Genomic DNA, 19,200 nt, shown 5'->3' on the forward strand with positions numbered 1-19,200 from the left:
TTATATCATTATTATACATTTCATTATATTGTCAAGGTGTAATACAAAATATATTTAGTCACAAAATGTTAATAAAAAATAATAATATAAATATATGGAATACTCTACGACGCAAATTACTTATCAATCATTTATGTACTTATTACTTATTAGTAATTTGATTATTATCACAGAATTTAATTTACCATACATAATCAGTTACGTAGCTGTAAAACTTAAATTTAACAATATATATTACACTAAAATAGGCAATAATTTTATAGAAATATATAATTATAAAGCTATATATGGAAATTTGGGTCAAATTTAAGAATGCTATCGCCGTTTACGATTTTATACCTTTAATTTATATTGTAACTTAGAAATAATATTAATCATTGTGGTAAAGACACAAAGAAACAAACATCTTAATGTCATATGATTATTTATGATATAATATTACATACATAAAAAATTATACCTTTTTTTAAAGTACATAAAAATAAAATTACATAATTTGGTTATAGTAAATTATTTATAAACCTTACATTTCTTTTTTAATATAAGAAAAGTTTGTATCATAAAAAATATATTATGTCAATAATAATAGATGTTTTAATAGAATTGATATCGCATGACACTAGTGACACGCAGTGTCGAAAGCGTAGTAATAAACGTCAATTTGAAGCGTAGTTTATTGTTTATTATAGTAAGTTTTTCGTTTTACTTTTTTATAATAATGTCTAATAATAAAAGAGAACATAGTGGAAGCGATAATGAGGAAGATTGGGTTGGACCATTACCTTCAGAAGCTGTATCTCGAAAGAAACAGAAAGGTATACATATATAACCTATTCTATGTTTAGTATTTGTGATATTTTATAAAAAATGAATAAGTGTTATTTATATGTTTTATTTTTTATATCGTATAAAATTTCAATATGATTCTTAAATATAATTGAGAAGTGTTAAAATTTATTTATATAAGATAAATATGACATAACTATATAAATAATTAATTGATTTTAGTATTAAAATTTTTTACTTTTGATAAGTTTGTAATGTTAATTACATGTTTTTCATTATCAATAAATGTAATTTATAATTTTGAAAAATACAATATTTTGTATATATATAATTTTTAATGTTTTTTATTTAATTAAATTCAATGTTAATTTTCAGTTCTTGAATATGAACAAGTATACATAGATAATTTACCATGTTGCGAATGTTACGAAAAATCTTATATGCACAGAGATGTAATCACTCATATTGTGGTAACAAAGTTAGTATTTATTATTATATATAATGTTATCTCTTAAATAATAATATAATGTTTGTAATATAAGTTTGTGTTTTGTATTTGTACAGATCAAATTTTGTGATAACGGGTAGTTTCGATGGACATGTTAAATTTTGGAAAAAACAAGAGGAGTTAGTAGAATTCGTAAAGCATTTTCGCGCGCATATGATGGCTATACAGTCTATGGCTGCTAGCTGTAATGGTATTCACGCATGCACTGTAAGCTTAGATAAAACAATAAAGATATTTGATGTTATAAATTTTGGTAAGTAGATCTTATCAGATACGTTCAATAATTTATTGTGTTGTATTAAACTAATATGGCTTAATTATCTGATATTATTGTTTTATTTCAGACATGATTAATATGATAAAGCTGCATTTTGTTCCACTTTGCTGTGAATGGATATATTCTCCTGGTGATGCAATATCTGCTGTAGCAGTTTCTGCTCAGGAATCAAATAAAATTTATATTTATGATGGACAAGGGACCAATACGCCATTACATGTTTTTAAGAAATTACATATTGAACCTGTGGTTGTAATGAAAGTAAGGGAAATTAGCATAATCATATTCTGTGATCTTATTTAAGTTAACATATTTAAGTAATTTTTATATAAACTGTTATCATTTATAGTACAATTCTGCATTTGAAACGTGCATCTCTGCAGACAAAGCCGGTATTGTAGAATATTGGACAGGACCTAAAATGGAGTACAGGTATCCCAAGTGCGTTAAGTTTAAAACCAAGTTGGATACAGATTTGTTTGATTTTGCAAAAAATAAAACTTATCCATGTGGGCTAGCAGTATCACCAGATGGTAAAAAATTTGCTTCTCTCAGTGGAGATAGAAAAGTTAGGGTCTTCAATTTTCGTACTGGGAAATTGTATAGAATATTTGATGAAACGTTACAAAGGTTTTCTGAATTACAACAAATGACACAACAATTACCAAATATGGAATTTGGACGAAGGTAACGTTATTCCTTAATAAAATTTTAGCATAAAACTGAATCTATTTTCTAATCAATATATTGATAACGTCTTTAGAATGGCGGTAGAAAGAGAACTGGATAAAACAGAAACGAACTTAGGAAATATTGTTTTTGATGAGTCAGGTTATATAATTTTATATAGCACAATGTTAGGTGTAAAAGTTGTAAATTTGTACACAAATCGATGTATTAGGATTATGGGGAAACCTGAAAATATTCGTCCTATGCAATTAGCTTTATTTCAGGTGTGTATAAAATTTACACGTTTCGAAAGATGCTTGTATCTTTACAAACTTTAGCTGATAACAACTAATATTTTAAAAATGTATAGGGGAAAGCCAGGAAGACTACAGCTGCTGTGACTGTAGAAATGGAGGCTGCAGAAAATCCAACATTGGAAATGAATCGTCCTGATCCAACACTCTTTTGTACAGCTTATAAAAAAAATAGATTTTATATGTTTACAAGGAGAGAACCAGAGGATACCAAAAGTCAAGAATGTGATAGAGATGTCTTCAATGAAAGACCATCGAAAGAAGATATTATTTCCTCTACAGAAGCTACCAACGTACAAAAGATCTATGATACAGCAATTATCCATACAGCTCTTGGAGATATTCACTTGAATCTTTTTGGAAAAGATGTTCCGAGAACAGTGGAAAATTTCTGTGTTCATTCGAAAAATGGTTATTACAATGGACATATATTCCATAGAGTAATTAAGGGATTTATGATTCAAACTGGTGATCCTACTGGAACTGGTACTGGCGGAGAAAGTATATGGGGAGGAGAGTTTGAAGACGAATTTAGACCACATTTAAAACATGACAGACCGTACACTTTAAGTATGGCTAATGCTGGGCCGAACACAAACGGCAGCCAATTTTTCATTACTTTGACACCAACTGTAAGTTGGGACGAGTTTGCGTAATTCTTTTTTTTTTTATGTGAGAATATGTGAAAGTAGGATGAATAGTAGATAATTTATATAATTTATCAATGCAACGCATGTGAAAAATCTACTACTATCTTCTTGTAATCGATTAGAAATTGATTAAAAATTAAATTGAAATCATTCACATTTTAATACACATATTAATGGTAACACGTTAACATATTAATTAATATTAATGTTATATTTGTTTCAGCCTTGGTTGGATAATAAACACAGCGTATTCGGTAGAGTGGTGAAAGGAATGGAAGTTGTACAAAATATTAGTCAAGTAAAAACAAATCCGAAAACTGATAAACCTTATGATGATATTCGAATAGTTAGCGTTACTGTGAAATAATGTCTAATTTCAATATATAAAATAATGATATTGAATTTATGATATGCTATATACACATCCTTTTCGGAACACTATTCTGAATCCTTTTCCTCAGCCTTCTCTTGTTCTATTTTGTAAAGCAGAGCTCGTATAAAATTATACATTCCCGTTAAACACGTAAACGCGTTTACACTGAACAAATTATAGTTCTTTGGTGTGATGATCAGTGAATACCTGATGGATAAATAATTTGTAAATCTTACTTCTTTCACTTAAAACGATATGTTTGTTGTATACATTTTTACGAGAAAAATAGCATCGTTTAAATAATACCTGGACCATATGGCACCAGTAATCATCAGACTCGCAGTTTGCGTAAGAGAAATCGTGTTTGGAGGTCGCTTCATGTCACCCAATCCTGCTAACACCAAACCCCATTTAAACGTAGGTGCCCAAAAGAATACAGTGGTCGGTCCTATATTAATAAAAATATTAACAACAAATTAAAAGTTTTTATGGATTGTCTTCGTGAAAAATTTTTCCAACCTGCAGGATGTAAAAAAACAGGACGAAGTTTTGCTGGAAGGAGGCAAGATATTCGTATCATTAACCGTTGATAAGCACTGTTCTTCTTCGGTGGAGGCATCGTATGATGGTAATTAATTTTTATTTATTCGATCGTAAAATCGTTTTTTGTCATAAAGTTTGACAGGAAAAAAATGATATGTGGGATAATAGAAGGTTTGACTTGGTCATACTGAAGTTTGATTATACCTAGTGATGTTAATAAATAAAGCTTATTTCGAGAAATTAAAAATATGAACACGTTTAGATAATATAAATATTTGTAATTATAGTTAATTAATTAGGATAACAATTAAGATATTACTTATTTAATAGATGCGTTTATGGTTACGATTGTGATACCATTGCGTATTAGATGATCTTAAATTAAAAAAGACGTACGTATAAAAAAGTAAAAGAACATTTTGTTTATAAACTTGTGTAATAAAAATTATTAGAATAATTTATCGTAATAAAGAACAGAAAATTGAAATTTTTCCTGTGTAAAAATTATATTTTGAGTATAAAATTTCATTTCAGATTTTTGCTTTTCATAAATTATTCCATCATATTATTATATGTTATTCTTCTGCAAAAAATTTCAATATAGATCGCAAAATATTGAAATACAGATAATTTCACAAATATTTATTTCGTCAAGTATCTTTCATAGAAATTTAAAACAAATGATATTTGTTGGTAACTTTTTGATTACGATTCGAAAATTGTTCATTTTGTATTATGTTTAAGACGATATAACCCACATGGCATAAAAAAATAATTTGTTAAATTTTAAGAAGATTTTCACGAATGTCGTCGATATTAAGACACAGCAGAACTTCTGTAATATTAAATTCAAAATGAGTTGTCGTAGCATCAGTGTAAGCCAGGGAACATGGAACGATTTGGAGGAAATGAAATATTTGCTTTGCGCTATCGAGTGTTGGTACGTTTACTCTCGTTATTACCTTCTGGATAAAAGACTTAAATTTTATGCAGTGATAAAGGAAATAATATTTCTACTACTAAAAGCAGAACTATGTGAAATTGCTTAGTTTAAACATATATAAATCATTATTTTCCTGAATTATTTTTATTTATGTATGCAGCAATATGTTTTATACGAACGTGGTTTGATTTCATGCAGGAATCTTGATGGAATATTTTTATTTCTTTTTCTTTTAATTATTCTATATTCATTATTCATACGCAAGATTTAATTTATTTCACGTACATCATAATAACTCACAGTAGCTTTACACGAACGAGTTTCTAAAACCTAACGATAGAAGAATAAACTAAATAACAAACAAGTCTGCACAAACGACACAGGAAGGATACAGAAGATTTAGAAAATTGAATTTCTGTGGAAGAATATCTAAAGAACCGAGATTACGTTTTCCTCTGTCTTTTTAAGAACGCCTCTTACAGCAAGTATCTTAAAATAATGCAGAAAGAATTTAGAAAGTACGAGCAAGTTTCTAAAACCTAACCTAAATAGAAGAATAAACTAAATAACAAATAAGTTTACACGAACACAACATAGGAAAGAACGTAGAAAACGTAGAAGATTGAATTTTTGTAAAAAGAAAACTACCCGAAGTACAGAGATTACATTTTTCTCAAACTTTTCATAAATGCCTCTTGCAGCAAGTGTCCTAGTGTACCACCTCCACCCACGTGTTCCGCTGTATTACCACCGAGAATCGAGGAGTTGTGTCCCGTTATTCCTCCTCAGAGACCCTGCTGTCCGCCTCCTCGTTGTCCACCAACCCCCTGTTGTCCACAACCACGACCTTGCCCTATATCAGCTTCTTGTTGCGCACCATCACCACCCTCTTGTTCACCATCACCTCCTTGTTGCCGGATACCTATAGTTCCCAGTCCTGCTTGTTTTCCACCACCAATGTGTGCTCCACTGCCATCGAGACCTTGCGTTTCACCTTCTCCACTGCCGTGCTATCCAAGTGAGCTGATATAAAGCGCCTTATCTAGAGCGCCGATTTCTGTAACCGGCTGATCTTACCGGCAGATGGTAAAAAGTGATAAGAAATCTGGAACGAGATGCCTGTACGTGTTGTATCGAAATAAAAAACGAGCAGTATTTAACGTTAAACTTAAGGAAGGATATCGATGTTTTAAAATATATATCTTTGCGATTTCCGCAAAATCGTAAGGAGACGTAGCAGCGCTGTAATGGGCGGAAATAACAAAAAATTTCAATTCCTCAAAATAGAAAGTGGCGAACGTTTAACGTTAAATGGAAACACGATATCGATGTTAAGAGAATCGGTAAAGTAGGATATAGAAAAGACACGTCAATTTCTCGGGAACAATGGGATCACGGGAATCCTTTCGTGGCTGTTTCACGTAAACCTAAAGCATCGAACACAGCCAACTCGTTCGAGATTTCGCAGTTCCTGCCATCTCTTTGTCAGTGATAGGACCGATGTACGCTCATAAATCCGTATCGAATCCGGTATATCCAATGAAATTTTATTCGTAATTGAGAATCGACATAATTAAGAACATAGGACCTAGATTTTGAAAGTTGCGTTGCCAGTTATACCTTGGATATCGTATACGTTTCCTAACGCGCGTTTTGTGCAATTTTGTATCTTCAAATTCATCAAAAAATTCCACGCGTGCTTCTACGGGTTTACGAAAGATTTTCAGATGCAAAAATACACAGAATCTGACACTGGTGCCGTCTGTTTGTCTTTGAAGATTAAAATTTCAAACGCACGACCATCCCTTTGGACAGCATGTAGTTTATTATTTTTCATTTACATAGACCCAGCCTTTTGGGTTTCGCTGTACTTCCGGTTTTACATTACAATTAGATTCTTCAACTCTTTAATTCTCGCTTTCATTTAAAACAGCGTATACTTAAATTTGCGTATATAATTGGTACGGCGTGTCCCGAAGGATTTCTTTCCGCGAAACTTTACCAGCATATTCTACAAGCAAAATGGATAAGCAAAGAAATATGTAGAACGTTTTATTAAAAAGTTATCGGAAAGAAAATACCAGGAGATAAGGGGCTGGTGTTTCGTCGGCACAGCGTAATTAATAAAGCATTCCCGCTATCTGTTTCTGATATCTACTTGTAGAGGTCGTTGATTCGGCCAATCAATATTGGCAATGTTTAAACGATCATTAGTCTCGACAATAGATAGAGGTGGAGGAGGATCGATTCTTTTTGCTCCAGAGATCATCGGATATCGCACCAATGGACTTTCACTCGTCGCTGTAACTGCGAAGAGAGATGGTCGTTAAAGACGAATTAAGATGGCGTTAGGAGTTATCGCGAAGGATTTCCGACGTATTTGCCATTATCGGGGAAAGTGAACAAGAAATTTAGTAACGCGATAGATTCGATTTGCTGTCGTAGACGCGAGTGCTGCGTTCTTAAATAGCGGACAATATTTTAAAATGTAATTATAATGTGGACCGACGTAATCTGTCCCTAGCTGTGCCGATAAAGTTTCGCGAGAACAAAACTGGGACACATTGTATTCTATAGTAACATTTTATGCCTCGTACAAGCTCCGAGGAAATGTTACAAACGTGTTGGCGATGTTAACGAGCTACGAATAGAACACACTACGCGATAACTTAATTTCTTCGTAGTTTAATAACAATCAAGTAAATTAACCAATTATTTATAAGATTGTATTTTGTATATTGCTTCATATTTTGTAGTTTCGTACTGTTGACGGCGACGAGGTCTCACGTGTTACCACGCGAAGGAAAACGACAAAGTATCGAATTGAAAATTGAATTGAACACGAGTAAGCTGTGGAACGTATTCGAAGGTAATACAATTGTTTGGTAGGTAACATTGATATCGATCGAAGATTGGTCGACATTTGCTTTTGTTTTTAAGCATATTTCGTTAAATTTTCGCTTTTTTAGCGTACATGAAGATAAGTGGAGGATTTTAATTTAGCAGGTGTCAGTGGGAACAGTTTTGGAAAATTTATTTGATATCTTGTCTATCAATTCCGAGCAACGTTCGAAGTTAAAAAAAAAAGTGTAAAAATTTGTAGAAGAATCGTTTCGAATTTGTATGATATATAATATTTATTTTAAACTTCGATGTACATTGAGAATCTTCGCATAACGTGATATGAACATAAGAAATAAAATAATGCAAGTGTCGCACGAAACGCTTAATGGGTATAGATTCTTTGAAATTTTTAAAAATCATCTGTATTTTAATCCGTATTAATACGTTGATCGATGTATTCATCTATAGCTCGCTCATTAACGTAATTTAAAATTCGATCACATCGAATCGCTTTCTGTTTAATTTTTCGAATTTGATTCTTGCCCAAGTTACGCGTTTTACAACGTTAAAAGTAACATTGAAACAGCCTGTAAACAATATAAAGAGGCTGCAGATTAAAATAAAATACTACAAACATTGACAGAGATTTTCAGACAATTTTGGAATGAAACGAAGATACGAACAAATGTCAAATATTTAAACACGAGAAAAGAAAGCTTACTTTAAACCTTATTTTAAATGGGCGACAAGATTATCGTACGCAACGACTTTATTCGTATGTCCATATCGGGTCCCATGGGTCGAAGCTTAAAATACAATCACGCTTATCTCGAATCAATTTACAGGATAGGAAATCTTCCAATCGTTGAAATCGAAGCTTAGCTTACAACGAATCCTGGAAATTGAATACCACAGCGATAACAACGCTCGAACATCCTATTTATTTCACAGCGGAAGCTTAAAAGTTAGCGAAAGAAAGAAAAAAAAAAAAAAAAAGAGAAAACGCAATTACGATGAGAAAAGCCGATGTAACGTTGGTCAGGGATAATCGTCCATCGATTACAGACAAATTCACGAATATACGTTTTTTAGTCTCGTCTAAAATACATTTTAAAACACATTTCGTTCCCTCTGCTTTTCTTTCGTTTCTTCTTAAAATTATTCGAAGCACGTTGTCGTTATGTAGAGTAACAATTCGCAAGAACAACAATTTATCAGTCGTTGCTTTCGGTCTCGTAAATGTTATTCGTTTCGATTTTTACGCTTATACGTAGTGGATCGTGTAATAAGTCCGTCTAGCTTTCGTCGCTTTATAATTTCAGGGATCGTTAGAGAAATCTTATTTATGGTATTTATGGACAAATAATATTATAATATATTATATAATATAAAATATTATATTATAATATTTAGGAATAAATTGAAAATGTATGTAAATAAAATGGTATAATTATTGTTGGGTAATATTGATAACTGTAACGAAGAAATTGTAAGGACTGTTCCAACGAATAAATAATTAGGCTTTGCAAAGATTGTTAGGATTTACGATTTGTTTTTGAATAAGCTTATTCAATTGTTATTAATCATTATAAGCGTTAGTTCTTTTTTCTACGACTTTTGTTTCCCATTTCTTCTTCCATCAAATTGTTTCCAACTGGAAGAAGGGAATTTTACGTTTATATAGTTTATACAATGAACGTTACACATAAGAACGAGGTAAACCACGAGACAGAAAATTTTGTAAACAATTGAAGATTTCAGGGAAGATACGATAAGACTGTAAACACTTTGATCGATTCTTCTTAAGAAGTCTAATGGCATTTTACGATTGCAAACGAACGTCTTGGTACAATTTAATATGTTGATATTCTAACATTTCGATACAAACGAAAGAAACTGATTTTCTGTGAGATTCTAGCGATCGATGGATCTGTGCTCTGCTTTGGAACACGTAGCTTCGTTTATTTTGTTCAGCTGCAAAAACAAATCGACAAGGGAATTTTAATAGAAACGGAAAACCTGACTTATCGTTGAGTGCGAATTTTCCTGCGATTGTAAGAAATGTAAATGTAAATTGATTGTAAGAAAAGAATAACGTGCGGACAATACGCAAGTATATAGAAAATATCGAATGTACGATACTCTTCGCAAACACGATTAACGGATACAGCATATTTCTGTCTGGTTCCCATTTCTTTTTTAGTAGCATCCATTAAGATGCGAATTCGCATAAAACTCCGCAGTAGTCTACTTATCACGTTCTTCTTCCGTAACGTCGCGAAGCGAACTAATTCGCACGAAGGACAAAGTATACCGCTGATATGATACGACAAATGGTCGTTCTCCCCTTCAAAGCTTTTATATTCTAATCCTCGACACTGACTTTACCAGACCCGGTCACACGACTGGTTTCAAAATTTAATTAAAAACTGTACGTTCGTCTAACTTTATGTAAATTCTTACATTATCTGAGTAACCAATTTCTCAATTTTTGTTCACATAAGAATTTACACTATCTGATTAACCAATTTCTCAATTTTTGTTCACATAAGAATTTACACTACCTGATTAACCATTTTTTCAATTTTTGTTCACATAAGAATTTACATTACCTGATTAACCAATTTCTCAATTTTTGTTTACATAAGAATTTACACTACTTGATTAACCAATTTCTCAATTTTTGTTTACATAAGAATTTACACTACCTGATTAACCAATTTCTCAATTTTTGTTTATATAAGAATTTACACTATCTGATTATCCAATTGCTCAATTTTTGTTTACATAAGAATCTAAACTATCTGATTAACCAATTTCTCAATTTTTGTTTACATAAGAATGTATACTATCTGATTAACCAATTTCTCAATTTTTGTTTACATAAGAATTTACACTATCTGATTAACCAATTTCTCAATTTTTGTTTACATAAGAATGTATACTATCTGATTAACCAATTGCTCAATTTTTGTTTACATAAGAATTTACATACAAAGTTAGACGAACGAAAGAAATATCGAGGAATGTACAATTTTAAATAAAATGTCGAAGCCGTATCATTTCAAATCGTATTTTTACATTAACGTTTCGCACGAGGCACAAGCCGTGGTATTGGCAACACGTGGAAACTTTGCAGAGAATCTCGCCGGGAACATCCCTGATAAATTCATACTTTGGTCGTTTCGTGCGCGAAACTCCGTGTCCTCCCCTTTCTCTCTCCCTTTGAAATCAAACGCGTACGAAATTGAAAATATCACGCGCATAGTATACAAAGTATACGTTATACTTTTTTCATCGTTCTCATTCCCAGATCTGTGTTTCCTCGGGGATGTTCTCTCTGCCAGTTCAATTTCATTCAAATCGATTTCGATTTATTCAAGCCCGTTCGGAATGCTACAAACTGAATCCCATTAAAAAAGATCTGAAAAACCGTTGCACGTGTTTCCAAGAAAAATACTTCTTCGCAATCTGCTTTCTCTTCTCGATAAACGATATTTCTCAGACTCCTGGTATTTTTCCAACGTTTTACACGCTTACGGCTTACGTTAATTTCGTATTCGGTTTTCGCTTGGATTTCAGCTTCTTTCTGCTACGTAGGGTGTCGAAAGGAGTTGGTGTCAAATTATCCAGAAGTTGGAACATATAGTACTCGGTAAAATAAAAACGACGATAAGAGGAGACGTAGCGCGGCTTACACCGTCCGGATGGGGTGAAATTATCTTAAGCTGTAGAGGCGATATATTTCAGCAGTGGATTAGGAAAATGCTGCGATGTGCAATAACTACAAACTAGAAACCAAAGAGCATATATTGTACAAATGTGCACGGCACTCAGCCTGTAGATTGCATATTACAAACGGAATATCATTCTCAAGTATTGTTAATAACCGAGGAAGAGCAAGTGAAATCAATATACAAGAAATTAGACAAAAATCAACTTAGTATATTTTGTACAAGCAATGTCAGAAGCAAGAGCCTTCTGCTTCGACGAATAAAATTAAGAATAATTAGCATATAGGAGTAAAAAATACTGAGATAAGGTCGCGATAGGAGATTAATATTGTTATCGTTAGTATTATCGTTTTTGTTATTGTTGTTACAGTAATAAAGAAGATATTAAGAAATATTGGTACGAAAATTATTATTATTATGGATGGATGGAAAATTATTATTATTATGTATTCATGGAAAATTGAAGAACGCGAAAATGCACAGAATACATTTAGTATGCAAAGATGAATAAAATATCGAGATTCTATTCTCGAGTTTCATTTCTTCAGAGTCGTGCGAGAGGCTTTTGTTAAGGGGCCAGAAATTAGTCGCCAAATTTTTACGTATTTTCATTCCCTTGACGTTACACGAAAACTTATTAACATCGTCCAATGATATACAAAAGCGTGATGCACGAAAGAAACGCATATAAACGAATAAGGATAATTTGCAGTTGAAAAAGGTGGTGTGTCTCGAAAAATAACGATTTTCGTATCTATATTTACAAGTACGTTGCGGATTGTTATGCGTTTACGTGGAATTGAAAATATCGAAAGCTAGCGGCAAAATACGCAAAATCCCACGTAATAAGCAAAGACGCACAAATAAATACATGGTAACGTTTAGTAAATAAAATTAACTGTCTATCTAGATAACGCTTTTATCTTATTGTATTCATAAAAATATGCTCGCATAAATATCCGCGCCCTATTTATAAGATGCTTTTCTTATTCTTTATTTTAACGACTACTACATGTTCCTTAGGTCTAATCTCAGCATTTTTTTTTATACATCCTATATATCGATTCTCACGTACACAGAAAAGAAGAATCAGACGATCGACAAACCTAATTTTCACGTATTCTTAATCGTTACTTCGAGCCGGGCAAACGTTAGAGGACGAACAGGTCCTCGCAGCTTTTCGTTTTCCTTTTGAAGCCCAACAGGTGTTTCAAGATCCTTCTACGATGCTTGCTTCTTCTTCGTCTGGTTGCCTGGTCGCGGTCCCGTTGTGGATTCAGCTTAATCTGCGCTAGGATGCCGACCAGCAGCTCGTCCACGTGATGGGCAAGTCCTGACGAGGTTTCGATGAACTTGCAGCCGCAGTTGTTCGCCAAACGTCGGCCAACTGTTGGCACAGAGATTACGAATTGAGAGGCTGAAGTTGAGACAGTAAACGCGACAATAACAGTTTGATTACAGAAGACTTTTTTCTCTTATTTTTATCAATTATTTCGATATCTTCTTCGAGTCAACTATTTACGTTGCATCGGAATCGTTGCAATGGAATTTTATTTATCGCTATTTAAATGGTAAACAGCGCATCGGTTATTGCGTTGAATAATCGTAATTATTGAGATTGATCCGACGGTTGAAGCAAGAAACAGCGGATAAAACAACGAATAATACATTCGTTCTCGGATTTCCTAATTTGCTGTAATTAAATAATTTACTATTACAACAGAATCAATTCTTAATTATACGATCTGTATAGATATATCAAAACGTTTAAACATTTCGAAGCTGTTAACACTTTACCGACCCCTAGTGGTTCAACAACATACGCACGTCCGATCGGTAGCTCGGGTGCAGATTCTCCCTGGCACCGGCTCTGTTTCGGTTTACACTCTCCAATACCATTCTTTTCGTTCATCGCGAACGATAAGTTCTTCAAATTGGTATTAAACTGTGGGAGCTTACAAAGCAACGCAATTGACGCAACCGAGCAAGGTACCTTAGTACTAAATAACAAATTACTGCTCAAATAATGAGAAAGATTATCGGCGACAAAAAACTGATTGGTAAGATATCGGTCGGTAAGCGTCGGCGACAGAAAACCGATTAATCGCCTATCGGTCGGTAAAGTGTTAATCTACGTGTCCATAGAAAATCTGCCATAGAAAAATCTGTTTTATTTTGTTATATTTTCCTGTTCCATCCAATTTCCGAAACAACAATCTGATAAATACACCGAAAGAAGGCAACAGCAAATAACGAATAAAGCTAAAATACTCGGATTAGAAAAGAAAGAGCAAGAACAAAGAAGAAGAATAAAAGCTAGCATAGTTCGTACAACGATCTGTTTATTCACTGATACTTTATACTTTATACCTTAATATTATAAATATAGATCACGTCGTATGCCCGCCACTTCACGTGCAGCTTCACGATCGTGTCATTGAAAATTACTTGTTTACTTCAAGTACTATAAATACATGCGAAATGAAAGAAGGAACAAAAGAATGAATTACTACGTTGCGTAGTTGTTAGGATTATTAATTTTCCTTAATGGTACCTAATGCACGAAAAAGAAAGCCTAATCTTGATTCAAATTAGCGGTATTTAGGTTTCACTGAATCTCGTCTAATACGTACGAGCACGAACGCGTAATTACGCGACTAGCAATTATCATCACGCCAAGTGGCAACTATCAGCTTTCGTCAGAACGGCCGTGTATAGTTAGCGGGAAACCGATAAGCACGGCAACAGCTTTCATTAATATAAACATCGATGTTAATCAACGCAAGTAACAAGTTTATTTATTGTTGACCTTTTCCAGTTTCAGAAGCTCTTACGTTAGAAGGAAATTCAGCGAACTGGTCCAGGAGAGCAATTCTAGCGATTGCACCGGGCTATATCTTTGTACCGAGAGAAAAGTTACTTCTTCTTTTATGTAGTACTTAACTTTCCTACGATCTTCGTATCTTTACGTCTCGATTGCGCTTTCGTTTCAACAAATGTGTAAAACGTTTTAGTGGTCCGAGGAAACTCGTTGCAACGGTCTGCGGAAAATTTTGGTACTCAAACTCGAAACAAGAAATCCCGAAACACGTACTTGTTGCGATTACGTGTGGCGATTGTTAATTAAAATGCAAAACGCGGTTTTATTTTGCGTTCGCTGTACTCTAGGCGTGTAGAATGTAGAATTTAATATATATTAAGTTGCCTGGAAAGTTTCTTTCGGAAGAAAATGGATCGTACACAATTCCATAAAGTGGTATTATTTCCTTATGAAACGAAAGAAACTTTTGCTACAACCGAATAGTTTCGTTGTTTATATTTTTATCATAAATAATCGAACGAAGCAAGAGATCTAATCGAAACTCACGTAGCCAACTATAATCCAACTATAATGTTACACGCGCTTAATCGAGCTCCAAATTGCCAATCGAATATCCAGCAAAATCACATGATCGTCTCCACTAAACCAAAGTTAACTACCTAGAACTGCACCTGATCTCGAAACTCACGTGGACAGATCAGGTGTAAAAGATAATTGAAGACACGAAGATGAAAAAAAAGACAGACGTGGAAGACATAGAAAACAAATTTTCAATGCACAAGACAATGATCAAACTCATATGAACTTATGGGATAGTTCTATGGGGAAACAGCGGCAAAGAGCCAGCACCACGTCGCTAGATTCGAATCGCCGCAATAAACGGCACTCGGAGGAAGAGTTGTCAATGGCTCGTGGTGACATCAGCAACGAAGATCGAACGGAAAGATGTAGAAATACCAACTGTCCAAGAGAAAATTAAGAGACGCAACGAGACATAAGAAAGGGATTGCGCAATGTTCTGAGAAACCAACCCCGTGGACGTACAAAGGGCGGATTAAACGAGGGCTGAAGGAGGAAGGAACATCCTGCCGTAGGAATGTCACGAGATGCTGTAAGACGACAACCTGGGGAAAGTCACCGACGTGATAATTTATAGCCAGAAGAATTTACCGAACTTGCAAGCAGGGTACGTTTCAAAGGCAGATAACCAAAATAAAGAAAAAGAGAAAGTTGCAAATTTTGTGTAAGTATGATCGCGGAAAAATATGGCAAATAAACGCCAAGGAAAGCTTGGAGAGTATAGCAAAGAAAGTCAAACAGACAGTGTAAGCCAGTATTGCACGTCCAACGAGTAAATAACCAAGTCCACCCCCATAGTTGGTTACAAAGTTCGTTTCTTATTGCTCGTACGCACCAACGGATGGAACCTCCCGTTTCCTCTCGAGATCGACTTTGTTGCCGACGAGAATCACGCCACGACTAGCCATATAATCGCTCTTCCATAGATACATCAGCGTATCTTCGGCCATTTTCAAGCTACGCCTGTCCACCACTGAGTAAACCACCACGAAAACGTCCGGATTGTACGTCGAGCAGAACGTTTCCACCTGGAACAAACAAAAGAAGGAAGTTTCGTTAGTCGTTAGGATATTCTTGCGTCTTACTGGCTGCTACTCCCATAAGGAGAGACAGGCGGATTATCACTTGCAAATGGATAAATATCAGATGTTATTCAAATGAAGAAGAGATGGTAACTTTACGCTTTCGTATTTTTCCTTTGTGTATGTTTAAAATTACGAAGACTCGACGTAAAGGATATCTAAAGATACGTGACGACGTAAATAGACAACACGTACCGCGATATAGTAAGATACAAGCATAAATAATGCCGAAGTATTTATAAAATTAAGTACTGTTTCATGCGAAACGCGCGTATAGTCGGCAGCGGCGAGATAAAAGGGAAATCCAGGGACGTATAAAAGATTAAACGAAATTTTCTTTCAAGAGAGAAGAAAGTTCAATTTTATCAAGATTCTACTACTACACCCTTCACCTCGTGTTTCTTTTCTTGTTTCTTTTACAACTCGTAGCAAATTAGGTATACGATATAATCCCGCGTGTTTCCATCGAGATAAAGGTAATACCATGTCGAGTAGAAATAAGTCCGCCAATTTTAATAAGCAAGGTAAACCTTTAGCCGCAGAAACCCGAGCGTAGGGACGTTGCGTGATGAATGCGGCCGAAAAAGACAAAAACAAGAAGAAATGGAAGAGAATAGAGACGCAACGAAAAAGGAGCGTACAGAGTATTTGTACATGTATAATTAAATAAATAAAAATGGGTAGAAATTATATATATGTAGATATGTTGAAGCGAGGAAATTATCAGATTTAGCAGAGAGAGATTTAACAGAGAGATCCGACGTTATCGGATCGTCGGATTTATCGAACATGTTGTTTCTTAACACTAGAACTACCACACCAGTCAAATTGACTGATTTTACAATTTGATTTTAAAATTCCTACTTCGTGTTATATTTTTCCTCCGCAATCATGTAATGACTTTCGCAACGATGACTAAAAGAATAATATAATGAATTTTATTTTCTCTTTTACGTGATCAAACTGAAAATAATTGCGTGTCGAGGCTACTTATACCAATACCAGTGAAAATGACTGGTACTCGTCAAAGTGTAAAAGGGTTCTGCGATCTGTTATTAGGAAAATTCCGGATCGATCGCTAGATCGCTAGATGCTAACAGTAGAAGTACCACAGCACTCAAAATGACTGGTTCTACAATTTTATGAACGTGTCAACCCTCCTTTAGGTCGATCATGGTTGCAGATGGATTAATAATACCAAAAATGTACTAGATGACATGGAATTCCTTCTGTAAGAAAGTAATGAATAAATAAATATACAAATATTCTATTATTACGTATTTTTTAAAGATCAGTCATTTTGACTTGTTTTGGTACAAATAGCTTCCTGTTAATTACCGGTAGTTCTAGTGTTAATTTCTGTTATCCGAGTTCAGGTGCCTTACACGCTTGCACGAATAAATGTTTTTGCCTTACGAGGGAAAGAGACCACTTGGTTCACTTCCTGAAATGTTATATGAAAATTAATTCCGATTATACGAATGAATAAACAGCGAAGAAATGGGTGGAATTAGTGGACCGTGTTGGATAAAAGGGGTTCTATCGTAATTACGTAATTAAGCTTACCGACATCTCCGCCGTGGGGTGATCTATGATTTCTAATTCTGTTTCTTGGCCATTGAGCATCACGGAAACACTTTTCTGTCCGTATTCCTCGTCTGAAACAAATCAAACCGACATACGCGTATTACATAATTTGCATAATATTTTTGGTATTATATTTGGTTAAATATATCAACGTAGAAACGTATCTGGAAATATTTAATGCTTAACTAAATATAAAAATACGCGTAATACGTTAACCAGTTGCGACCTGTTTGAAAACGTCGAATTGAAAGGTTGTAAGCGACGACGAGTATACTCGTCGAGCACAGAGTACGCGTGGCTGTTATAACATAGAATTAAGTTGTAACGAAATGATCGTTTCGATATTTTACTAGGTCTTGCCATAAGTCAAAGTATTGTCGTTTGTTCGTGACGATTATACTCGTCAAAAACAGCTAACCGATTAAATCGATGAAAATGAACTGTCCACGATTATCGGAATCTGCGATCTTCATCTTGGAATATAATTTTTACGGAAATAAAATTTGTAATTTAACAGCTGGTCGTTGCGTATGAGGGGGATAGAAAAAATAAAAACAACGGACAGCAGGAAGAATCGAAAACGGAAAATGTTTTCATCTGCACAGTTATTGATTCTACAATTTTGGAATTTCCTTTGTCCGTAGGTTTTGCATCGCTTTGTTCAATAATAACCAGACGCCGGGCTGGCTTTAATTAAAAATATTTCTGTCAAGCCGTTCGTTCATTTTTTCAACGGCAACTCTAAATATTCCACGGTATTGAACATGTTAATTACGCGCACAGGTGAACGGTTCAAGGGCAGCCGACGCGTTTACAAAAGTAACGCTTCCGGATTCGAAGTTAATTAAAATCGCGTAACAAACTGTGCAGTTGCTCGCGCGATTCTTTTCTGCGAAACTCGATTAAGCGTAACATTTGACGCTTTAAACCTTCAAAGCGCGAATTTAGCGAAATCCCTTATTAAAATATGACATTCGATTAATATGATATTCCTATATTTGTTTCATTGCATGTAAACAAAGAAAAGAGAGAGAGAGAAAAAAAAAGGAAAAGATTTTATTATTTTTCAACAGACGAAATAGTCTCAAATACGCAATTTAAAAAAAATCGTTTCAAAACAAATAGCTAATTCTTCTCTGTTCCATAAAGCGAAAATAAATACACGGAAAATTATGACCTTCCTCCTTTTTTTTCTCTTCTTCTTTCATTTTAGAATTAATCAGACGGTTCATTTTATGGCGAAAAACGCGACAATATTTTTTATTCTGAAAACAGGGCAAACAACAGAGCGAAAAATTATCTAAATAATATTTGATTCCAGAATGTTTAGAAATTGAAATTTTGCAGCAAGAAATGCACGGTCTAACGTTAAACGTCATAAGTAAAATCATAATAAGCTTAAAATATCGCATTAAGATTACGTTTATTTATTTATTTATTTATTCGTTTCACGGAAAAGAAATTCCCATTAGGATACAAACAGGAAGCAA

At 34.0% G+C, this 19,200-nt stretch overlaps 4 protein-coding genes across 9 annotated transcripts in view; 2 read left to right on the forward strand and 2 right to left on the reverse strand.

Moving 5' to 3' along the window:
* Positions 1-616: 616 nt before the first annotated feature.
* On the forward strand, positions 617-3,610 carry LOC117234577 (peptidylprolyl isomerase domain and WD repeat-containing protein 1). Its single transcript, XM_033495951.1, has 8 exons — positions 617-815; positions 1,162-1,264; positions 1,351-1,547; positions 1,639-1,832; positions 1,921-2,258; positions 2,335-2,524; positions 2,611-3,186; positions 3,428-3,610. The coding sequence occupies exons 1-8, from the start codon at positions 719-721 to the stop codon at positions 3,569-3,571; spliced, it is 1,839 nt and encodes a 612-aa protein (XP_033351842.1). The 5' UTR covers positions 617-718; the 3' UTR covers positions 3,572-3,610.
* LOC117234594 (mitochondrial pyruvate carrier 2-like) lies at positions 3,610-4,520 on the reverse strand. The gene is made up of 3 exons (XM_033495975.1): positions 4,097-4,520; positions 3,884-4,025; positions 3,610-3,784 (listed from the first exon to the last, which is right to left on the reverse strand). The coding sequence occupies exons 1-3, from the start codon at positions 4,194-4,196 to the stop codon at positions 3,643-3,645; spliced, it is 384 nt and encodes a 127-aa protein (XP_033351866.1). The 5' UTR covers positions 4,197-4,520; the 3' UTR covers positions 3,610-3,642.
* Positions 4,521-4,793: 273 nt separating this feature from the next.
* LOC117234592 (sperm mitochondrial-associated cysteine-rich protein-like) lies at positions 4,794-8,903 on the forward strand. Of its 4 annotated transcripts, none has more exons than XM_033495972.1 (4): positions 4,794-5,060; positions 5,765-6,081; positions 7,820-7,932; positions 8,033-8,903. In XM_033495972.1, exons 1-3 carry the CDS (start codon positions 4,975-4,977, stop codon positions 7,831-7,833), a joined length of 417 nt encoding a protein of 138 aa, XP_033351863.1. In that variant the 5' UTR covers positions 4,794-4,974; the 3' UTR covers positions 7,834-7,932; positions 8,033-8,903. The 4 variants fall into 4 exon arrangements, 2 of the variants coding, with proteins under 2 accessions (XP_033351863.1, XP_033351864.1); XM_033495973.1 differs by having other exon boundaries at positions 8,067-8,903; XR_004493542.1 differs by lacking the exons at positions 4,794-5,060; positions 5,765-6,081 and adding an exon at positions 7,350-7,762.
* A 1,206-nt stretch (positions 8,904-10,109) lies between these two features.
* The window catches only part of LOC117234579 (GTP-binding protein RAD-like), a 78,709-nt gene continuing 69,618 nt past the window's right edge, over positions 10,110-19,200 (reverse strand). For 2 of the 3 annotated variants that reach the window (XM_033495953.1, XM_033495954.1), the window contains 3 exons: positions 17,690-17,781; positions 15,877-16,069; positions 10,110-13,028 (listed from right to left, as the gene is read on the reverse strand). In XM_033495953.1, coding sequence (XP_033351844.1) covers positions 12,793-13,028; positions 15,877-16,069; positions 17,690-17,781 — 521 coding nt within the window. In that variant the 3' untranslated portion in view covers positions 10,110-12,792. The remainder of the gene's footprint in view (positions 13,029-15,876; positions 16,070-17,689; positions 17,782-19,200) is intronic. The other variant, XR_004493541.1, reaches the window with a different exon arrangement.

Source organism: Bombus vosnesenskii, unplaced genomic scaffold (genome assembly GCF_011952255.1).
Source record: "Bombus vosnesenskii isolate JDL3184/JDL3185 unplaced genomic scaffold, Bvos_JDL3184-5_v1.1 scf7180000013305, whole genome shotgun sequence".
NCBI lineage: Eukaryota > Metazoa > Arthropoda > Insecta > Hymenoptera > Apidae > Bombus > Bombus vosnesenskii.